At 48.2% G+C, this 24465-nt stretch overlaps 1 protein-coding gene across 5 annotated transcripts in view; it reads right to left on the bottom strand.

Annotated features, from left to right (window-relative positions):
- LOC135911998 (glycosyltransferase 25 family member-like) overlaps positions 1-24465 on the bottom strand; it is an 873389-nt gene that overhangs the window by 586738 nt on the left and 262186 nt on the right. Inside the window, exon 9 of one of the 5 annotated variants that reach the window (XR_011507037.1) lies at positions 8592-8664. The exons of 3 other annotated variants lie outside the window; for them this stretch is intronic. Coding sequence is in view for 1 of the 2 variants with exons in the window: in XM_065444376.1 (XP_065300448.1) it covers positions 8661-8664 (4 nt within the window). In the remaining variant the exon portion in view is untranslated. Of the gene's footprint in view, positions 1-8341; positions 8665-24465 lie in introns of those variants that run through there. One more of the 5 variants, XM_065444376.1, reaches the window with a different exon arrangement.

Below are 24465 nucleotides of genomic sequence, written 5' to 3'. Positions count from 1 at the left end.
ATTTACGCTGGCAGCGTAAAAGTGATATGAATATACGAATGTAATGGCGCGGTTTTCGATTGATTCAATGCGATCGGTTAGAGCGCGTTCGGGAGGATCCCAAACAGAACAAGCACATTCTATTCTTTATTTGTAGCGCGAAGTCACATAGACGGAGACTAGAAAGAGACAGCACGAACGCTGTCAACTAAATCTTTATTGAAACTATCAACATACATACACGTGATTGCAAAAACCGTAGCAAACCAACATGACAAGGTCTAAAGACTATCAGTTATACATCTAAGAAGGTAGGGAAGCCCGAAAAACTAAACAAGATGCACTGCTTGAGATTGACACACACGCGGAGAAGATATTGAAATTCGCTTTCTAAAAGTGATATTGACGCTTGGCTACCACAATTGTGTTAGTCGGTCCTAATCTTTTAATGCGAAATTCCTCAATTATTTCGCGGGTGGTTTGGCATTCGCGTCTTGAAAGGACTTTTGTGTCCTTAAACAAAGTTTTACAACCGCAATTAAAACAATGCGACGCTAAATGTGAACTATTAGGGTTGTTAAGTGATTGTTCTTTTAGTCTGATATTCAGGCACCAGCCGCTCTGTCCAATATAAGCCTTCCAGCACTTGAGTGGAATCAGATAAACTATAGCAGTGTTACAAGGTACAAAAGGGGACACAAGCCTAACGCCACGATAACTTTTTATTATTCTGCCCCCCTGCTCAAGTTTCCTATTTATCATAGGGTACATCATAGAGAACTTGCGGGGGGGGGGGGGGAGGGGGAGGAGCGAAAACCGTATTGGCGTCAGATCTACTAGCCACGTTCCGTAAACCATGTGACAAGCTATGCACTATCAGTGTCAAATGAAACGTGAACAGCGAAGCGCGTGGCCCAAACATAAGTAAAGGTATATATAGTGCGCGCCGTGCAGTCGTCACCATTGACAGGAACGCATTTGCCGAGTTGGCCGCACCGCGCCATCCCCCAATAGTGAAATATTTTCGCCTGTGATCTGGTTCTTACATTCGAAAGGTGGGAACCAGAAATAAAAAACAACAAAAGCTAAAGTTTACGGTGAGTATTGTTGCACAGTTCGCCGACGCCAACAGCGGTGCGCATGCAGCAGTTTGTCCCGTCATCATTATAGATATTCGCTCATGTGGTTTGCCGCCTGTGCGCCACATCATTCTTTCAATCGGCAAACTTGCGCGGCGCGGTATCGCTGGCAGCCGCGACGACGGTGGCCGGCATTGGTGTGCTGGACGCGTTTGGCCGTTTGTTTGACTCCCAAACGAGCGCCAAAATCCGATGTGCGCGTCTGTCATTGGTGATGACTGGACGGCGCCCACTATACCTTGACTTATTCTTGGGCCACGCGCTCCGCTGCTCACGTTTCATTTGCCGCTGACAGTACATAGGGCGCCACATCAAACCTTTTTTCTTTTCTTCATTTGTCTGTTTTTCTTGTTCTTTAGCAGCACTTTTTACCCATTTCGAAAGCTTTTCACAGGTTAGTGATAACAAATGAGCAGGATAACCAGCCTTCTCAAGCATATCTATCTGTTGTGAAAAACTTTGTTGCATACTGTGTGGACATGACTTGTGTGGACGTGGCTGGGCGACAGACCCAAGAGCTGAGTAAGCTATCCCCTGTTTTATAAGCTTGGAATGGCAATAAGAAAATTCAAGCAGCGTTTTTTTTTTCCCTTGGCGAATAGTACCAACAGACATGTTTCTGTTGGAAAGTCAAGCACCGATCTAAAAACTGTAATTTGTTGTTCTGGATAAGCTCAAGCGTGAAACCTAGACCCCCACCACTTTCCCAAAAAACTTCTGAAATATTCGTAGCCTCCTTGGTGTAGGTATCGCATGACCAAAACACCTGGTAATCATCTATGTATTGAAAGGTACGTGCAGCCAATTCCTTAAGATTGTTTTGCACCTTTCTATTGACACGTCTGCGTCTGCGTCTGTGTCACTTGGCGCTACAAACCAAGAATATGTTACCGTACCAACTCGCTCAACTGTCCATCCTCAAGCATATTCTAATTTGGGTCGGATTCGTGTTTTGTACGCTAGTAATTTTACAGAAGGAGAGGCATCTCTTAGAGCTCGCTTGAGGTAACCTAAGGTACGGTTAGCGTCGTTAGTAATCTTGGTTATATGCGTCGCCCAAGTCAGGTCATTGGAGAGCGTAATGCCTAGGCACTCTACATAAGATTGTGAAGAGATGCTGCTGCAGTGAAGAAGGCATTTAAATACCGGGTAGTGGAGTTCAGCGTTGTTTGTGCGGGCGGCTGCATGTAAGGGTCACGTGGGGTGGTCAGAAGAGACGCGTGGTTCGACGCCAAGACAGCGGCGGAGGGTTATAGCCATCGGGGGTGGGGGAACCGCGGTTCACGAAGAGCGCGTAAGCGCGTTGACTATGAGTCGCGGCCTCCGCCGGTCGGTTCGCAGAAGCAGTGCCGTGGCTTTGAAGTCAACCCCCCGCCGCTGAATCCCCATGCCAAGACATTCCGCAAACGGACCAGATGCCCCAACGGGGCGTGGAAGTGTTTTCTGCGGGGGAGTGTGCCTTGCGAGTTTGTGAGACAAGAGACTGACTCGTTCGTTCGTTCGCTCGCTCGCTCGCTCGCTCGTTCGTTCGTTCGTTCGTTCGTTCGTTCGTTCGTTCGTTCGCTCGCTCGCTCCTTCCTTCCTTCCTTCCTTCCTTCCTTCCTTCCTTCCTTCCTTCCTTCCTTCCTTCCTTCGTCCGTCCGTCCGTCCGTCCGTCCGTCCGACCGACCGACCGACCGACCGACCGACCGACCGACCGACCGACCCGACCGACCGACCGACCGACCGACCGACCGACCGACCGTCCGTCCGACCGACCGACCGACCGACCGACCGACCGACCGACCGACCGTTCGTTCGTTCGTTCGTTCGTTCGTTCGTTCGTTCGTTCGTTCGTTCGTGCGTTCGTCTTAAAACGCTAGGCAATAAGAAGACGACACAACGCGTCTCAGGCCGCTAGGGCCCCACCAACTCGATTCGCATCGGCATCTCGTGCTGCAACGATTCGCGCAGTGCTTCGCATTACATAGATGTAAACTACAGTTGACTCTGCCACTTTTTTTTCAGAACACTGTACGTGGCTTTGTTCCACGTACTGGCAACATTATGCCCATTCATAATCTAACTGCTCCGCCACAGAGAAAACGCGATACGGTGTACGCAGACAGTGTACTCAACAAACAAGTAGGCATACACATTATGTGTGAACATCAAAAAGGTTTGATGAAATACTAAGTTGCTCACCGGTGATGCAAACGTAATACTGGGGCGTGCTCAAAACCTAACCCCGTTTCTATACCGCGCACTTGCATTTCGCTGTGACAGATTTACATTTCCTTCTCGAATGAACACAGGAATCAGAGCTCTGCAAGGGTACATGAAGCCTAATAGGTTAGATCTCGCGCTCTCATGAGCTAATACAAGGAAGAGATCTTTTTTTTTCTAAAAATAAAATGTGAGCAAGTGCTACCTGCGTTGTCATGGCAGCCCAATGTACTTATCAACTGAGGGATGCCTAGCTAATAACACGGGAAAAAAGCTTGCAAAAAATAATATCGCGACCGACTGAGCGCACTTCGTACCTTATACACGTACACCACAAGTCCAACGGATCGGTGCCTCTAGCCAAGCCTTCAGCCGCAAGTGTACAAACAACTAAAAAAAAATAGCCACATATAAAATCGAAAGCAGAACGAAATAGCGGCATACAACAGCCACAGCACGTGGTTAGCAACGTGCCCATAGAAAAAGCCATTTGCATTCGATCTCTGGCTGCAGAGAGAGAGAGAGGGGAGGCAGGGAGGTTAACCAAACGCGAGTTTCGTGTTTGCTACTCTCTGCTGGGGTGGGGATATAGGGATTGTAAAGACGACAAAGAGCGAGAGCAGAAAAAAGTAACAAGAAAAAAAGAAGGAAAAAAATAAACTGGTAACAAAATCAAAGGCGTTCACGCTGCAGATTTCTTTTCAGCTATAGCGGAAGAAAGCAAAGGCAACTTGCGCGATGTCCAACGTACCACAGTTGATTTTCTCTCTCTCTCTCTCTTAGGTCGATAACGTTCTAGTGAACCTTGTTACGTAGCTAAGTATTGATGTCACACTAATAACTTCAAAAATAAATAACTGAAAGAAAATGGACAACGCTTGTTACTATGCGTAGCGGGAATGTCCGCTGACGGGCATTGCAGCTGACGCACTCGAAACGGACACTATTCCACGGAAGGTGTGCTACCAGCCCTCAGTGTATACCTAGGTTGCCAGTCCCTAGGTGCGCTAGATGCTCAAGTAACTGATCCCCAAGTCTGATGCACAACTTAACGCAAGGAACTGGTTAATGATATCAAGCGATAATTTGCATGAGACCTTCTGTTGGCCGACGTATAGAAGAACCTTCCCGATTTCCCAATACTTGGCGAGAGTACGTCGTATGTACCGACTGTTCAAAGATTCATGTTATTATAGCAAGGTTTCAAATACAGTATTGTTTTAACCTTCCGTTAATATAATAGTGGCCAAGAAGGCGAATGATGTATTAGCATTGCAACATCGCATTCATCAAAAAGCGACCGGACAGATGGCTCTGTAATCATGAGGATCTAAATCAGGTAATTTGGCATGAATAAAGGACGAGAAACGTTGAACAACACTGTCGTTTAAGATACTTCCACACACACCATCCTAACTCAGGCTACTATACGAGTTGAAACCACTGGCGTTGTTGGTCAAAAGGTTCACAACAGGAGAATATTTTCCAAGATTCCTCATAAAGATGTCGGCAAGGCTGTAGCTTAAGTTATATTCATCATTCTTGAGGCCTGCTATGTATATCTTAGATGCGTATAAGCGGCCCGCATTAATTAAAACAAGGGATTCGGGCCCTCAGCGATAAGGTTGTCTTCCTTTTTTTCCGATGCTTGAACTTATATTTTCAGGCAAGTTATCAAAAACTCGATTCATTTTCTAAGCCGCCGAGTCCGCTTCCGAATAAAAGCCAGCTAAGGTTGACTTCATTTTTTCAATGCACGACTATAAAGACCTTGAAGTAGAGCTGTGCGATTATTCGATTCGTATTTGATTCCGTAATTGCCTAATCGAAGTGGCCGAATATTTGTTTCTGTTCGAATAACAGATAACAACGGTTGTTGCAGTCTACAGCCAGAAAGACCGATGGAAACCATTCTGACAGATACCGCTGCGTGAAAACCGCGCACGTTGCACAGGCGCACTATAGTTACCGAACAGACGGCTGGAAAAAGTCACTACAGCACAACAGTGTCCAGCGGTTAAAGAGCATGCTTCGCCTTCGGCAGCCCACGAGTTTGTCACCTCGATGTGGGCAAAGCAATTTATTATTTGGCCAATATTTCAGCATGTTTCGATTCCTTTAAAACAACGTGCAGTGCTGTAGCATTGCGCTTAGTTCATTCCACACACGCAACATTTTACTGCGTTGCAGTTGCTGTAACTTTGTTTCGTTACTATTATAGTCACGGTACACGAGGCACGACCAGCTTTCAGTTGTTTCTCACAAGCTTCTCAGCGGATATGGCATACCGATTGGTAATGGAATTGCACGCGTCAAATAACCTGAACAAGTCTCATTTTCTTGCCGGACGCATACAACGCAACTTTTATGTTTCACTTTGTCTAGAAATCGCAAATATTTGGTAGTCGAGCGAACACTCGTACGTCGTTCTTCTGGAATATTCGCATTAGATTCGAAAATTTCGCCATTTGAACTTTAGTTGAAACACGTCGACAGGACAGACGCCTCTTCAACGGGGTCGTCAGATTAGCGGTCAAGTTGAAGCGGAGGAGATACACGCATGGGGAAACCAGAGTTAATTTTAACATCACCAGTGCATAACACGAACAACATCATGCAATTCTTTCGCGTTATTAATACTTCTGGGCACGGAAACACCATTAAACGTCTATCGTTGGATTAAAGTTGCGGGTTTTAACGTGCCGAAACTGAACAGTGAGTGGAGAGCTGCATAGTAACTCTACTAGGTGGTATTATTTACCGTGCACCTAAACCTATGCGTGCGAACGTTCTTGCACTAATATCCCAAGGGCGCACTGGATACAGTGTGTCCCTTGGTTACACAAAAAACCTTGTGTGCTTAGATTCCGCCACTTTATCCCCCGGGACATTTCACTCGCCAATGCCAGAAGTCCCTTCAAAGGATTCAGTATCAGGCTTTGTACTTAAATCTGGCGTTTCAGCCACGGCAAGCTCTCTCTAATTACTCAAAAGTCACAGTTTCGCCCGAAAGGCAATGCATCGATTGTGACAACAAATTAGTGGACAGCTATACGAAGTAAAGATAGCGGTTTCATCCACCGTATAAACTTGGAACACTCGCGTACTTGCTAAATTAACAAGCATGCATGGTGTCACGCGCGCACAAGTAAACATGAACACACCTCACTCGATGACAGCGGAAATTCACTGTCAAAAGACTGGAGTGAGGAAGGGCGGCAGCAGCAGCGAGCGAACTGACCTTCGTTCTGCCTCTCGTTTCAACGCGAACTAAGCGACTAAAACACAGCGCACACGAAGCTATCAACCCGTCTTGCGGAGCAGTTTGTTCAAGAGAAACGAAATGGCACTTTCGGCGGCGCGCCGCACGTCGCCTCAGCGACAGCGCACACATACGAAACCATTACCTACTGCGATCCACTGTTGGCAATGCCATTGAGTTATCGAATGCAATCATGCCGGATTGAATCATGTGGATTGAAGAGGTCTTGCAGCAGTTGGCTGCAAATATAGTGGCTGGCATATTAAGGAATGGAATGACTCTATGTATCCAAGTTCGCGGACCGTTGCTGCAACTGTCTGTACTTGTTACTGGTACTTTGAGGTGTCCGGCTTTTTTTCGAGGATACAGAAATTTGATCATCCGCCAGCATTGTATCGCTAACCTTCAAAGTGCTTCAGCCCCGGAACGTCAGCAAGAGTGAGTGCCGCTCGTTAAACAATGACAAAGGGAGAAGTGTCGCTTCCTGTCATAGTATGTTCCGCGTACAGTATCTACAAACATCTACCCTAAATGGCACGGGACCTTACACCCACTCTATCGCCAACGTGTCAATAGGTGAATGGGCGCACAATTGAATATATGCGCACCATATACGCGCAATAAATGATTGATTACACCAATAGCACACGAATGGTCGAAAGTGAATGTTTCGTGACAGACCACAAAAGCAAGCGAGTTACTAGCGATAATACATATTTGATACAATGTACAAAACGGCTACGTTTCAAGCATTGCGCACAGCAAGAACAAATCTATCGAACTGAGCCCACCCGCGAGCGATTAGGCTGAAATAATCAGGTACTGACAGCACCAAAGAAATTTACTGAGTCAGAAATGTGACAAGCCGCTGCTTCAATATAGTTGCTAAATGAAGAACGAAGAGCAAAACACAGTAATCCTGATTCAATTCATTAGCGGAAAGTTCGGATAGCTTGGAATACATATTTAGCCTCGCTTTCAAAAGAAGCACCATATATACGCTGCTCGCGCCGATTGGACAAAGCTTAATCCACTTCAAAAGCGCTTTTGCATGTTCTCTGAAGCTGTGGCCAAAGATTCGTGTCGTCCACCCAGTCACCGCCTACGATATCTCCCGAAACAGAGGTTTGCTAAGCCGCACCGGCGTCATACACACCCATTGTAAACCCGGTGGCAACGGAGACAGTTGAGGCAAGCAATGGACGCGTCGCCGCGTGATCAAACATGGCAGCGCCCATGGGATCGTCGCGAAAAGGTTCATTAAGCACTCGGCGCACTGTCCCCATCACAGATCGCATTCAAAATAGGGTCCCCGCGGCCGCTCGCGACCGCGCCATACTCTGCAGACGCCGGAACATTACGCCCCCTCCCTCTACTCACACCGGTGCCTTGGGCGCGATGGAAGACAGTGCGCTTCTTCCCCGCTTTCCCGCCTTACGCACGCGAGATTGAGCCTCCATCGTCGGCTCACCCTCGCCCGCTTTCACTCGCACATACATAATATGGCGCACAGCGATGGTGTTATCGCCCTGGGCCTTCACACGGAACATCACGGCAACGGCGACGGCAAAAAATGCGCCTGGACTGTCCAAGTAATTGCTATCGCCACAAAAATAGGGGATTTCCGAGACACAAGAATATCTTTTGTAGGACAAGAAGAAAGTGGGTTAATCGAGGGGCCCAATTTTTATTAATCATATCATCAGAAGCCAACAAAACCCGTTGCAGGACAAGATTCACAACAAGTGGGGACAGAAGAAAAATGCCAATTGGATCAAAGCAGACCCTCGCAGCGCTTTGGCGGCCAGCTCACAAAATCCTATAAACCAAGTGGAATAACTGAGAGCGTGATTCGAAGCTGAGCATCCCGTAATTTAAATGCGTATGTGCAAACGTCCACAGCGGCCGCGGTTAGACGACAATTGTTTACTCCATCTAATCGCATACACTGCTCTTTCTCTCTATCTCTCTTTTCGTTTCACAAATTCGTCGCCAGCAAAACATACCCGAGGAACTCGCTTTCGATGGGGCAGGCTTCCAGAAATCCGAAAGTTAGGACTGCGTAGTGCCTCAACTTACCTGAAAAGGGAAAGAAAAACATGATTAGAAGCTGCGAACTCCACTTCCATTATAATATATTGTTACAGAATACTAGCACGCGCATAGAAGAAACACTTAAAAAATTATCAGATGTGACAGAGAAGGTTAAAAAAAAAAAGATTCCAACTTTCAATCATTCCTGCGGAGTCTTAAATATAATGTCCCCATAGAACGTCATTACCAACACTTTACGACACGCCTTCGTTGAGAGACGCTTCCGAGAAAATGATTGCTAAGCAGCCTACACTGAACTAACTTTCTAAAGATCCACAGTAATAAGAACTTGGAAAGTAATACGGACAGAAAAGCGGCTGTCTGTCTTACACTCATAGCCAACGACAAAATGAGAATCCGCAAAAGCAAAGCTGAAAGCGAACACCGCGCGATAGTTACTTGCACAGCAAAAAGCTCAAGGTTCCCTTTATTCACTCAAGTTTCATCGAAGAGGTGCTTCGTCAGCCAATTTGCACACACTATTGACGTCTTCTACTCGCAGCCACGAGAGTATGAATTCCACGAACAGGGACACCACCCCGCAGTTCCAGTTCGATCTATCCTTTGCTGCCCATATCCTAGTCAGCTACCAAACAGCAATACGCGCACCCAAAAGAGAAAAAAATGGCTCCAGTATATACAACTTAACCACACAACCTCCCCCCCCCCCCACCACCACCACCACCACGCTCCACCCACGGCCTTTGTGCTCTCCTTTGGCATCACCGACCAACGCACGTAGGTGCAGTTTCCCGGGATACTCTGTCAGCAGTTTGAAAAACGACACAATGGCACCCACCGGAAATTTCTGGCCCTTGTTTACTCCGAAAGCCTTCATCGCGTATTCAGAAGGTCGCTTCTCTCTGGGGCACGGCGCCTTTGTGATGATAATACCATCGCGAACGCCACAACTATTCAGCATTTCACGAAAATTCATGAAAGCACGCCCTCTACCCCAAGCCTCCGCGGCTCCGACCACCCAGTTCCGTATCGGTAGCCGGAAGAAAAACTAGGCATCCAGACACGCTACAGGAAAACAACCGCAAAAGAAAAGCGTCATACTTTTCAGCAGCGCGATCATTGTCCTGCTTAGCAGGAAACGCGATGTGACAACAAACTCGGCGACCGCCTTTGGTCTCACATTACGCTTTCTCCCTCTCACCACCTGTATCTGTACGCACAGTTCCTCTCACTCTCTGGACACGTCACATAATGGGAGTGGCACGGGAAAGGACGCAAGAGGCCATCGAGGAATAGGCGAAAAATAGAGGGTGGCAAATGCAAACCACAAAATGCTCTCAAAATGTCGCATATTCAAAGAAACAACGGAACGCATCAGTGCGAAAGCAAATGTGCTCCCCCCAATGCATCCACTCTACAACAATTAATAGCGGAAAAACGGAACTGTGGCGCCGTCGAGCGTCCTCACAAACCCCTCCTGTATAATTAAGTGGTGTTCTGATCGCAAATATATATTATATACATAATAGCTGCACGCGAAGAAACAATATATAGAGAGTAGGGCCATCATAAGTAATCACAACAAACGCGTCATAGGGCTTGCCCCCCCCCCCCCCCCCCCCGCTGGGCGTCATCACACGCATAACTCGCCGCAAAGACGTCTACAGGGAACCAGCACTCTCGCACCAGCTGCATCGTACTCGTGGCGAATAAGGCGCTAACCAATGAACTAATTACCCTCCTGTTACACAACACGAACAACGCACAAACCATTACTGCAGCGTATACAAACGCCGCCTTCTCACACGCCTTCTCAAATACGAAATTAAAGTGGCCACAATTATCGCGCAACGTACAGACGAAATCATCGACGGCTTTCGTTGGAGTTCTTTGAGGCGCCTCTCATCAGAGGTATTTCTGTGTCTTCCTTCTGTCTACGTTTCACTGCGAAACTTTCATCATCAGCAGCCTGTCCCTGTCCCCTGTCCTGCGCTAACCGATTCCAATTAGCGTCCGCGAATTTCCTCTTTTCACCGCACCACCTAGTCTTCTGCCGTCCTCGACTGCCCTTTCCTTCTCTGGGCACCCATTTTGTAACCCTAATGGGCCACCGGTTATCTAACCTACGAACTACATGACCTGCCCAGTTCCATTTTTTTCTCTTAATGTCAATTAGAATATCGGCTTTCCCCATTTCCTCTCTTATCCACACCGTTCTCTTCCTGTCTCTTAACGTTACGCCTAACATTCTTCGTTCCATCGCTCTTTGCGCGATCTTTAAGTTGTTTTCCAGCTGCTTTGTCAGTCTCGAAGTTTCTGCCCCATATGTTTGCACTGGTAGAATGCACTGATTGCAAACCTTTTTTTTAATGATAGTGGTAAGGTTCCAGTCAGGATCTGACAATGCCTGCCCTATGCGCTCCAACCTATTTTTATTCTTCAGCAAGTTTCCTAATGATCGCAAGTTTTCTAATGATCAGGGATACCCTGTCAGTAATTGATCTAGATAAACGTACTCCTTCGAAGACTCTAGACGCTGACTGGCGATACTGAACTCTTGTTCCCTTGCCCGGCTGTTGATGATTATCTTTGTCTTCTGCATATTAATCTTCAACCCCACTCTTACACTCTCTCTCTTAAGGACCTCAATCATTTGTTGCAACTCGTCCCCAGTATTGCTGAACAGGACAATGTCATCTGCAAATCGAAAGTTGCCGAGATATTTGCATCCGATCCTCACTCCTAAGCCTTCCCAGTTTAATAGCTTGACTACTTCTTCCACGCGCGTAGTGAATAGCATTGGAGAGATTGTGTCTCCTTGTCTGACCCTTATAGGCATCTTCCTACTTTACTTGTGGAGCACAGCATGTGAGGTCTGTGGCACCGAAGAAAACATCGACCACCTGCTGTGCCACTGTCCAAGATATGGCTCAGAGAGACAAGAACTTGTCAAAGCTTTCCAAAAACTGGACAATCGGCCACTTTCTGAGCAAGTGCTGCTGGAACACCGCCCCCATCGCCCATCGGCCCATAAAGCGGTGAAGGCGCTTTTGTGTTTCTTAAGGACGACGGGTTTGTGCGACCATCTGTGACTTTTAATGCGAAGACCACACGCGTCAGCGAACTCGCCGCAACTTCCTTCTTTCCTTCCCTCCTCTCTCTCCCTGTGATCTTTGTTTTCCCCTTTCCCATTCCCCCGGTGTAGGGTAGCCAACCGGACGTTATTCTGGTTAATCTCCCTGCCTTCTACTTTTCTCTTCCCTCCTCCCTACTTGTGGAGAATTAATGGTAGCTGTGGAATCTCTGCAGATATTTTCTAAGGTATTTACGTAAGCGCCCTGTACTCCTTGATTACGTAATACCTCTATGACTACTGGTATCTCTACTGAATCAAATGCCTTTTCGAAATTAATGAAAGCCATATAGAAAGGCTGATTGTACTTTGCGTATTTCTCGATTACCTGACTGATCACATGGATGGAACAACAGTGGGTGCTTTGATGCCGTTAATGCCGTTGCACAGGCTCTTTGCCGTCCTACTGAGCGACTGCTCACGGGCGCTTTGGTCAGTTGGGTACATGAGCACAGCGGCACGATCGGAGATCATTGTTCGGAGCACGCGTTCGGTTACACGGCGCGCTTGGTCTAGGCCGCGTCGACGTCGTCAGCCGCGGGGCGCAGCCAAGTTACTGGTCACCTCAAAATGGCGACATGCTCCTGTCAATCATTTTGAAACCGAGCGCGTCGTCTGCTGGGAGCACAAAGCGACGAGAGGTGTTAAGTTCGATCGGTAATGCACTCGTTACGAGACAGGCTTCGCATGGCACGTCTGGTGGATTGGATTGGATCCAAACGGCGGCTGCTGCTACGGAATGGCACGTTCCATAGTCTCATTCAAGAAAACAGCGCTTGCAATGAGAGCTTAATTCGGCTGCTGCGTTTGCGTTGCTCGAGAACGAAGCAGGCTGGAGGTGCGAATTGCGTTTGAGGAGATAGGACAAAGCGAATTGTGGCGTCGCTTTTGTTGCTAGAAACGAACAGTGCGTTGGTTTCGCGGCGAACTAGACCTCATCATCCGGTGCCAGCAAGACAGTGGAATGTTGTTGTTGCTTCTTGAAAAGCGCGCCACTGTTCCCGTCGTTACTTTTTCTTAGCTGTGTGCGACACCACCAGCTACCACGCAGAAAAAACTAATAGATATAAATTGCAGTAGTCATACGTATTACTATTTTCAGATCGCGTTTAGGTTTGAGAAGAAAAAGGAACATTTTTTAAATAAAGATTTTATTCATTGGAAAACGAGAAACATTTGGTTCTGTTTGTATATTGTCTGCAAGCAGACGACAAACGAGGCACGTAAACGTCCGGAAAGTTTACCGCTTGCCGAGTGGCTGCAGTCTCTCCCTCCCGTTCACATAAATTTTGTATATTGGCCACTTTGGGACATTGCAGCAACTGAAAGGCACACGTTTGGAACAAAGATCTCCGATCGCGCCCCTGCACTGTCGAAAGATACGTCGGAAATGTCCCATTGCATGCTGACGTATACATGAAACCGACAAGAGCGGTAAAGTCAGAAGCCGGCATCGGACATTTACATCCGATAGGGTTTCTGTCGACTGGTTCATATCAGGCCGTTATATAGCAGGCAGCCAGCGTCCAGGCAAGAGGGTGTGGTTTCTCTATTACCGGCTGCGATATTCAGAGGTATCAAGACATGACCTGGCACTTGATTTAAAGTAATGTATTCATGTGTTGCAAAACAAATTAGAGCCCCGGCAGCGAATCAACGCGCGCACGCGCTCTCACACACACACACACACACACACACACACACACACACACACACACACACACACACACACACACACACACACACGCACGCACGCACACACACAAACACACAAACACACACACACACAGCGTAAATGGGCGACGAAACTTTACCTCTTGTCAGTTTCGCATGTTATTAGTACAGCTAGAGTAGGATTCGCATCGAATGCTAAACATAATATGTGTATACTGTGGGCTCTCTACATTTTGCCAACATTCCTGCCGCCACAAGTCGGGCGACTACAGATAGATATACAAAAACAGAACAAACACAGCCCTTACTTCCAACTGCCGTATAATTTCCGCGCCAACCAACTTAATTACAAATGAAGGAAAAATTAAGAAAATAACTGTGCTAACCCGCCCACATAACGCGGCCGCAAGCAAGAGAAAGTGCCCGTGCCCATTAAGCATGTTGCCATTTCTTTGACAATGGATTTGTGGGCGCACTTACACCGAATCGTCGCGCCATATGGGTGGATGGAAACAACTTTATTGTAAATCCGGCAAAGTTTAACCACCCGGGCTCAGGTCTCAAAAGAAGGGGCTTCGAGGCCTTGCCTCGTCGCCGCCTCTCGGGCCCGCTGGACTGCCCACTCTTGTGTTTTGAGGTTGGAGCTGCGCAGAGCGGCAGCCCACTTCGACGCAAGAGCCTCCGGAGCTACTGCCATTTTAGCCGATATCGCAGGACATTCCCACAACATGTGTGAGAGCGTCGCTCTAGTTGCCTGACACAACTTGCAAAGAGCACTCGGATATGGTTCGGGGCAAAGGTGCTGCAATCGCGCGCACCGGACTGGGGAATGTTTGTGTCTGAAGTTGTCGCCAGACGACTGCAGTTTCAGTTTTGGGTGAGGTGGGGGCAATATCCACCTGCCTAGCTGGTAGTGCTTGGTGACGTCATTGTATCTGACTAAGCATTCTCGCGTGTTTCGAACCAGGAGGTCCGAACTCTAATAGGGGGTCTCCGATTCTGCGCGGCGGGTCAGTTCTCGCGCAGAGCAGTTCTCGTGCTACCTCGTTCAAGTTAGGGGGGCCCTCGTCGGTGGGGGTGGCGACGTGCACTGGGAACCACATTATCGCGGTGCTATCGAAGTGATGTCGACCAGCTTTCCTTAGGATCTGGAGAGCTCCGGGGGAAATACGCCCCCGCGCGTAGTTATGAACTGGGGTTGTGAGTAGCTAAAAACTACCTCGCAGAGGGGGCCGATAAGCGCAATCGCAACTTCTTCCGCTGTTTCTTGGTATTCCGTGCTGACACTGAACGCGTAGGTAATCCGGGAGTTAACGTCTACGACTACCGCCGTGAACCGTGTTGCGTACTCCAGGGTGGCGTAGCGTACTGCTGCCGAGTTGTAGCGACGCCTGCCTATCGAAGCTCGACCGACGTTACTATTTGGTAGCGTGGCGTTGTCGGCGAGCTGCAGGAAGCCGGTAGACCATGGCGACCGGGCAAGGACGAGACGATTTCTAGTGTGAAACTTGCATGGTTTATTCAAAGGTTGATGAAAGATGATGAGAAGAGAATGAAGTGATCTAAAAAAGTACGTTTCGGAGCCCTTTAAATAGGCTCTCTACAATCGTGGGAGGGATCTTGCTTCCGTCGACGTCACGTGACCGGCACGGTCTGATTCGCGGAAAGAGGGCCCCTCCTCCGGTTATACCGAGCCTCTCGTTATACTGAGCATGCTACAAGGAGGTGGGCGTCCCGCCTCCGGTTATACCAAGCCTCAGGTCCGGGAATTGCAGACGCTTGTCCTTCTCTTTTGGGCGTTGCTGGTTCGCGGAAGTTCCCCTGTAGAGCTTGACAGTTCGATAAAAGTGTCCCTCTAAAGTCGCACACACACACACAAAAGAGGCCTGGAAACACTGCGGGGCTTCCGCCAGACCGGCAGACACTCGAGAGGACCATGGCGAATTAGGAAGTCACGCTTCATTTCGACGAGGCATGGTGTGTGAAAGTCCTTTCTGCAAGAGGTGCTAGACGCCAATCGTAACAGGAGAAGTCGCGTTTCATTTCGACGAGGCATTGTGGGTGAAAGTCCTTTCTGCACGAGGTGCTAGACGCCAGCCGTAACAGCCGGTGTTCTCGTGTGTATTCTGCCGCGTCTACGAAGCGTGTAGTCCTCTTCCCACCAAAGGAGCGCAGCAGTGCCTTGGAACAGGCTTGGCGTCAGTAACGGTTTGTTCGGGGTGCATGTTTATAGGGATATATGGGCGACCATCAGCGTGTAGCTGAAGTCGGGTGGAATTACCTCTTTTTGACCATGTTGGACTTGGTAATTAAAGCCGAGTTTCTGCAGAATGTACCGGCCCGTGGCTTTCAGGGACACGCGTTCGAGTTGCGTAGCTCTTTGCGCATCCACGATTTCCCCCAGCTATAGCAGACGAGCATTGCTCGTAGACTCCGGTAGGCCAAGGGCGATCTTGTAAGTCTTGTGTATAATGGTCCTGAGTTTCTCCCTTTCGGTGACGTTCCAGTTGTGGAAGGCAGCTACATAAGTAATGTGATTGATTGCGAAGGAGTGTACGAGCCGCAGTGCGCTGTCCTTCATGCCCGCGTGCTTGTTTGTAGTGCATTTGATCAGGCGGGCAGCCGCTGCATGTAACCTTGCCTTCGATCTTGCGGATAGCTTCTATGTTTGACCCGTTGGCTGCTATATACATGTCGAGGATGCGCATCTTCGGCACTCGAGGAATACAGGAGCCGTCTTGCGTATACAGGATTATTTCGTCACATTGGCGCGATTCGCCTGTAGGCTTGGGCCGGCGGCGCGGGCGGTAGAGCCGCAGCTTCGATTTGAGTGGAGATAGTCGGAGACCCGTGTCTTGGAGGTAGGTTTCGACTGCAGAGACCGCTGCTTGTAAGATGTATTCTATCTGACTGTCGACCCACAGGGTGATGTCGTCTGCATACGAGGCGTACGTGATGGAGGCCATCAATCTCGTCGAGGTGGGCCGGCAGACCCAGCATCACGAGCTTGAAAAGGAGCAGGGATATGACCGACCCTTGAGGAGTGCCGGTACTTCCTAGTGCATGTTCGTCGGATGTCATGCTGTCATGTGTATACACTTCTGCTGCTGCCTTAGAGGACACCACTGTTCGGCACCTTGATGCTGGACAAGGTAGCCATGAAGATATCGAACGCGCCCACTCTCTTATAAATGGGGAGCCGAAAGAATATTGATCTCTACTGTTTCGTGATGTGTTTCAGTACTACCCGCCTCAAACATTCATTAAGGGTACCCTGCGACACTTTTTCAAACTGCTAAATAATAAAGCCCAATTCATTCGCACGATAACGGTGTGAACAACCATGCCAAATACTCTGCACGCTAACAGGGATTAACAGTCACTCGAAAAATTAAGTAGCCCTCCTGTGCACGGTCCTTGGAATTTCCTTTGCCATCCCCCCTCCCCACCCCTTGCTAAGAGCCCCATATATTCACCGGATGGGCCGGATAACCTTGTTGGCATGGCGAAACATTGCCACGGCGGTAGTAGCTCTGCAAGGCTAGAACCACCCGTAATCTTAACGTCATCACCACCACACCGCCACCAGTAGCCGCCACGGAAAAGGAAAAACAAAAAAGAGAGAGAAAAGAAATGACTGCAAAAGACTGGCCTGGAACCACCGGAGGGAGCGCGAGCACTCGTGTTCAAACACGGCCGTCTGTGCATTAAAACCCCGCAGCGTTGTGAAGGCTACAAGTGATGCTGCGAAAACAGAGCATTGCGAAATACACTGTCGCACATAAACGACACACTCAGCATGGTCTCGAATGTCGAAAGCGCTCCTGTGATAATTCACTCTCTGTAGTCACAATGGGGACGCTATAGGTGGCGGCGTGGCGTGCGGACGTGCTCCGCCAACCGAAATTGATCTACTTGGTCAAACGTACTTTTCCCTCCCAATTTCTACTGGAACGACTCCAGGAAGTTACAAGGAGCAGTTGGAAATACCGCATTTATCACGGTAGGTCCACTGAAATCTTTTTGGTTGGTCCTTTCTCCGACACCGAGGGTTAAGCCTATTTTGGCTTATAGCACGACATCGACACCGCCGTTGCGCGGGACTGCGGGAAGACGCGGCCGCTCGCGTCTTCCCGACCGACCCAAGAACGTTCTAGAACATTCCGCCATGGCTTACGAGGCAATGGTATAGAGGGCGAACAAATCTCCAAAGAGAACGCCGAGTCTAACGGCCCTTATTTAGGACGGGTAACGTTCAATTGTTATCTAACTATAGGCCAATCTCCTTAACAGCACACTCATGTAAATCATTCGAACACATTATCTTTAAACATATTATGGAATTTCTTGAAACTAACAAAATGTTACGCACATTCCAGCATGGTTTTAGATTTGGCCTTACCACTATATAACACAACTGACAGAATTCGTTCATGACATCGGCAGCTCTTTAAACATAGGTGACCAGGGGTGCGATCTTGTACGCGTTCCAAACTCGAACGGAGGCGGTCCGTTCTTTCCGTCGCGAAATTGGCGGTCCGTTCCATTGCGTTCGTCCGATAGCAGACAACACGAAATGATTGACAGCAGATACCACTTCACAATTGACGTCATGGCGTTCGTCACCGTTCAAACTGACCAACTGTGTGCGGCTCGATAGAACGGACCGCCTCCGCTCTATATTGGAACGCGTACAAGATCGCACCCCAGATTGATGCTGTTTTTATAGACATTGCAAAGGCCTTCGACACTGTCTCACACCCTAAACTTATGCGCAAGCTGTTCGCTATACTAAAAAATACATCTTTGGTTGGCTGGATATCGTACTTTCTTTCCCAGCGTTCGCAATATGTATGTTTCAACTCTACTAAATCACCCTTGATGCCTGTTTCATCAGGGGTTCCCCAAGGCTCAGTCCTGGGTCCTCTTTTATTCCTGCTTTATATTAATGATGTCCCCCTACACACGTCAGTTAAAATACGCCTTTTTCAAGATGATTGCATTTTATATCACGCAATTAAATCTCCTACTGATCATGTTGTCCTTAACAATTATTCTGTTGACTTCTGTAACTGCTCCAAAGCATGGCAAATGAATATCAACTTTCCCAAAGCAGTATCCATGTCCTTTACACAACGCTCATCCCCTTCCTTCTTTGCCTATGTCTTTAACAATATTACTTTAAATAGGGTCTTCGAATTCAAATATTGACACGTGCACTTATCTTTATCGGGCGACCACGTTTCGCCGCTTAAAAACTGTAATCGCACAGCAAGGGACGCGCCTGCATGTATCCGACGTTTCTGGAAAGTCATCGATGCTTCTACCCGGCTGTCTGTTGTCGCTGAACCTTGTGTTATCTGATTTCGTCGCGTAACGCGAATGGTGTAGAACTTTGTGGAAGGCACGCGGGTCCAAACGATTAGTCTGGAACATTCGACGACTGCTCTATAAAAGCTGACGCGCTTGACCCGCTGAGCAGATTTACGACGATCGCCGACTGTGTTCGCCGCTCTCGTTGTGCTTTAAGTGTAGCCTGTTTTGTGGGCACAGGTTCGCCCAATAAAAGCTAGTTTTTGCCTTTCACAGTATTGCTACTGTGTTCATTGACGTCACGACCACGCGACAATATTTAGGTATCCTACTAACACAAAATTTGTCATGGTCGAAACACATTGATGCCACCTGTAACAAAGCCCTTAAAAGACTAGGTTACTTACATCGTACGCTGCGTCTTGCTCAAGAAACTAAACTTCTTATATATAAAAACCCTCATTCGCCCCAACCACGAATATGGCTGCGTTGTATATGGAACCCATACAAACACTGCGGCGTCAAAAAACTAGAATCCGTGCAAAAAAAAAGCTGTGCGTTTTGTTTGTAGGAGATATGACAAGGAATTTTCGCCGTCTAACTCTCTTCCCCTACTTGATCTCACTCCTCAAGCAGAGCGTCGCAAACTCGAATGCCTAAAATTCCTACACACGTTAATCAATTCTTCTCGCCTCTCCTCTCTAGATAACTACTTGACTTTTTCCAAACCCTCATGTACGAGAAGTCACCATGCTCTAAATATCTCAACCTTTTCTGCCCGCACTGATTCCTTTAAACAGTTTTTTTCCATCAACAATTGAAGTCTGAAATTCATTACCGGGCAAGATCCGTTCACTACCACTGAAACAATTCAGGCAAGCTTGTTTATAACCGTTGTTTGTTGTTCATCCCGCTCCTGCAATATCCTCTTGAGGCTGCAGTATGTATAAATAAATAAAATAAATAAACTACCGCTCACCGAAAGCGGAACGCGGACAAAACCTGCGTCGAGAACGAGACGCGCAAGGCAAGGCAAAAAGGCTCCCGCGTTGGCACTAAACAAGCCGGCCAGCTAAGAAAGGTTGCCGAATGCAGAATTTCTTTGTTATAAGCATACCCTCCGAATTGAACGCCATGCATACTCCAAAGCCCGGGAGATTATCTTGGCGGATAAACGGCACCCTATCGCGGCTTACATGACGCCTCCGGGCAATACTTGTAGAAGCGTGGTCAGAGGCATCGATATCGATCTGCCTGCGCTGCAAAGCCTTTTTCGCCGGATGACGGCGAAAAATGCACGCTGCTGGCCGAGCACTGCCGAGGCGATAAAGAACGCCCTGTTGCTTCCCCGTCGCCAGTCACGATGCAGCCGACCTTGTTCGCCGAACGCACGCTCGAGAGCAGCACGATACGACTGCGCAAACACTCCGTCACGTGACTTTCTTTTTAATATTTCGCGGGCTTTCTTTCCAACCCGGGAAGAAAAGGACTTCGTGAGGCGTATTATAAAGGAAACAACTAGATCGATGGTTTCTGAAGGTGCTCTACAAGTCTGCCTATCATACTTGGGGTTCCCAGCGAATAATGAAAAAGTTGGCTAATTAAACTCAATTAATTAGTGAGTTATGGGGAAAACAAAAAATTGTGTGAGTTACTATAGGCTATTGCGAATAGTACGCGTTCGGTTGAAATCGCTTCCGACGCGCCTTTCAATTTTAATTTCTTGGCTCAAGTTACGTGGGACACCCTGCATATACAACGCCGCTTCCCCAACCTACACACTGCCACGAGAGGACAAGATTTTGTACAGACGCATCCTTCCCACGTTCTTGGAGTTTCTGTTCTGGAAGTTGATAATGACTTCCTTATCCCCGCGTCCGTATAAAGTTGCTTTATTACGCACGAAACACTTGTCGACGGCAATACCCAGGTTTTACGCGAGCGACTTCGGCGCCATATACCGGCTCGTATATGGACTTGCAAGCGTCGCCGAAATCACCGACCTCGCAATGTCTCGCCAAACACCATTTGTCACCGCGGTCTCCAGGCTCCGTATTCTCACTTCGCTCCCATATAGGACAGTTCCCAGCAGCTTCGATTGGCGGAAGCGGAAAAAGCGGACAGGCCCATTCACATATCCAAAAAGAAAAAAAAATGCAGCTCACCGACAGCCCTCTATTATCATCGCTGTCTCGCAGTACAGCTTTCCTTCAGCTAAAAGTTGCAGAAGCGGTCGTCTGGGATTAGGAACACGGAACGCTTCGTAATCAGAGTGATAAGATACCTTATAAGAATGAGTTCAATTGCAGAAGCTCGGCGTGCGAGAACGCAATCCGTTGTCGTGGGACGCATCGCTGCGTCTATGGCGTTGACTGCAGCTTTACACACGCTTTCTGTCAACCGGCCGATCCACGTGAGTTCTTCGAGCCAATCAAACCATGCGGCTGAAGAACTGTCCTCGCGGGAACCGGAATCACATAAAACGGCCCCAAGTGTCAAAGCGGAGAATAAGGAAGGAAACTACCTTCCATCGACATAGCCAAGCAACGAACTCCGACAATCTCAGTGTTAGCAGATAGGGTTGTGAGGTTTGTTACAATTTGTTTTTTGTCACGGTACATGCATGTACAAGAATACGCGTTCAAATGCATTGCAGTTTAAAGGCACAGAATCATTAACAGTGATCGAACAAGGAATGTCGCTTGCTTGAAAGGACGTTTCGACAAGAGGACAGGTTTGCGTTCGCTTTGACGAAACAAGCCCCCATGTGAAGCGTGGCTCCAGCGTAATGCCTTGGTGAACCAATGTTGATCGCTTACAAGTGTCCATCTTCCTATCAACCTCTTCCTTAGGGGTATAGAAATGAGCGTGATTGTACTTCACCATCCCAAAGCGGCTCTCGCAAGCCTGTCGGCTAACCTGCCGATCTGCATCTCGCACGTACTGTAAGAAGCAAAAACAATATACGTGCGCGACAGTCAGCCGCCCAACAGGCACGGGAAATCGTAAGCATCGCCCGAGGTTCCGAAATCACTGCCGACCTAGATGTACCTAGCTGTTGCTGCCCTTACGAATCGAACGAGAAAAAAAAAGAAATGGAAAAAGAAAACCCCAAGATCAACGGTCCACGACCGCCCGACTACAGACGCCGCAAGAAGAACGCAACGAAATACTTCCGCCATCCCACCGTTAAGTCCTGACCGAGTTGGCAATAAATCGCACGAAACGTGCCAAACCGCACTGCGGTTCAGCGTTCTCTGTAGTCCCGACGCGTCGTGTTTCCTATACTCGCCGTCGTATTGCTCGCGAATATAGCCTTCGTTGTGCCTTTATCGAATATATATATATTTTTTTATTTGCACCGACTGTGACTACCGTGTGCTCCAGGAGCGCAGTCAAGATGCGTAAGTAATGCGGCAATGAACCATCGGTGCTGGCAAGCCGCGCCTGCACAGTGAACAAATGACATTTACGGCGGAGTACAGAGGTGAGCCCTAAAGAAGAGAAATTGTACATGGATCCACGCTTGCGCACGCATGCCAGTCATAGAAGCACGCGCGCACGCACGCACAACAATTTGCATTAAGCGAAACACTACGAGAAGTACCATGAAATCGGGTGAAAGAAAGCCCTGTAAGGCAATAAATCGGACTCGCACCGTCGAGTACTCGTAATCGAGCATAAGAAGGGTGCGTCTGAAGCAAATAGAAACAGCGGCAATGGTTCAGTAAGGGTATAGCAAATTAAGCATTCGAAATGCGCTAAGTAAAAAAAAAACTAAAACAGAAAGCTATCGCAACAGACAATATACGACGTGCTTTAATTCCATCGCCTGTAGAGCCAATGTCAGCGGACTTCTTGCACCGTTTGAGACGTACAGCCCATCGCAAAAAGTAAAGGAAATGCCAGTCGGTCGCTGCAAGCAATGAGCGGCTGGCCTTTACCTTTTTGCGATAGGGTGTAGTATGCATACCGCCTGCCGCTGAGAAAAAAACCTGCAGCCTTCCATACCCCGGCAAACGCAGTGTTTGCGAAAGACCGCTAGGCGCCCACAGTTTCTGTCGCCTAGTGTCCCGTAAAAACTGCTTGGTTGATCGGGAAAAAATGCAACGCAACACACAGCACTTACGTTCAGGGTGAACGAATTTCGCGAATGAATGTCTCGACTGTTCGCTTCGTTTATTATTTTTTTTAGAAAATGGACGATACGAAACCGGTCGTTAAGAAGACACACACATCTTCATACAAAGGCGACACTGGATGAGTGAACACGGACTCGCGCAAACCTGCGTTAGCGGAAACGTATGTTCACTGCCGGAAAAGCGGCAAGGAACTCAAATGATCGTAACGTGGAGAGCAACCCTTGAGCACAATAGAGACAAGGCTGATGTATTTTTAAAGGGTTATTGTATTTTTTTTTTAAGGCTGTGATGGTTAGACGTAAAACAAGCGTAATTGTGAAGGAGGAGTAGAGTGAGAAAGGTTGGTATTATCCCGCTCGAGTTCTAGAAATGCAGAAGACCCAGACCGTGTGTAGAATGAAAAGTTGTCCCCTTGCAACTTGCTATCGGTCGGGAGACGTCTACGTTGAGCATCATGATCACTTGTTCTGACGCCTTGAGACGACGATGCGGCGTCCATTCAGACAAACCATCCAGACTCGCTAAACTGTACAACTGCGACATTAATGCACTTGTGCTATCATAGCTGCCACGTGCGGGAGACCAGACCGCACGTGGCAGCTACACTACAAAAACCAAAAAAAAATAAAGGGGGGGGGGGAGGGGGGCGAACGTGCACGAGAACCAAATACAGCGGAACAGCTCTCCGACGATGATTTCTAATTGCATCCCCCTTGAAACGGGGCGACAACAAATTATCACCGAGCGTGTTTGAGGTCGTTAATACCAGTGTCACACGGAAACATTTAGCGTCAATGTGCGAGCAAGAGCAAGTGCACTTCAGTGCATTTAGTGTCCCTTTGGCGGCGCGCTGCTACACGAGAAAGAAAAGTGTCCTTTGGAATCGATCGTAACGGCTGAATCAATAGACACAACATGTATTTGTGATTTTAGGCATTGCCTGCCAAATAACAATGTGTTATGGATAAAAACAGCATTCGGAATAAACTTTAATGCAAGTGCAGTAATTCATTCTAACCACAGCAACGTTGTCGATCATCACGAGTCAAGACAGGAGAGCATCCAAGGCGCGTACAGGAAAAAAAAAATGGCCGATTCAGTTGCAGACGGCACAAGCAAGGATCGCGAGCATTTCGAGTGGGGTGATGGTAGCGCGTATTTGTCACTCGCGGACCACTCCGAGACTCCGCTCAGTTTTCACGCGCTCAGACAATGCACAGAATCGCGTCTATGTTGCACATTGCAGAGCCCGTCTGGCAAAGACGCGAGTGACACGCAGCCCGCCTGGCTGGAAAGCGACAAAGAAACGAAATGGACGCACGGTCACGCTCTGCTCGATTTATTCGCCAGCTGAACAAAGGCAGAGCGTTCCACCTTTACGCGGTGGTGGTGAATTGTAGCAACAGGCGGGTGTAGCCTGGCGATCAAGGCCGGCAATTGCTCCGCCCGAGCGTCTCGCACAATAGCGCTGAAGGGTTTCACCATATGTCCATCAAACCAGTCTCTCTTAAGAATTCGAGGAGGAGACGTGTAGTTTCTTTGCGGGCTATAACGCGCACTGGA

This window comes from Dermacentor albipictus, chromosome 1 (genome assembly GCF_038994185.2).
Source record: "Dermacentor albipictus isolate Rhodes 1998 colony chromosome 1, USDA_Dalb.pri_finalv2, whole genome shotgun sequence".
NCBI lineage: Eukaryota > Metazoa > Arthropoda > Arachnida > Ixodida > Ixodidae > Dermacentor > Dermacentor albipictus.
The sequence above is the reverse complement of the archived record's forward strand: the minus strand, read 5'-3'. Positions and strand labels throughout refer to the sequence as shown.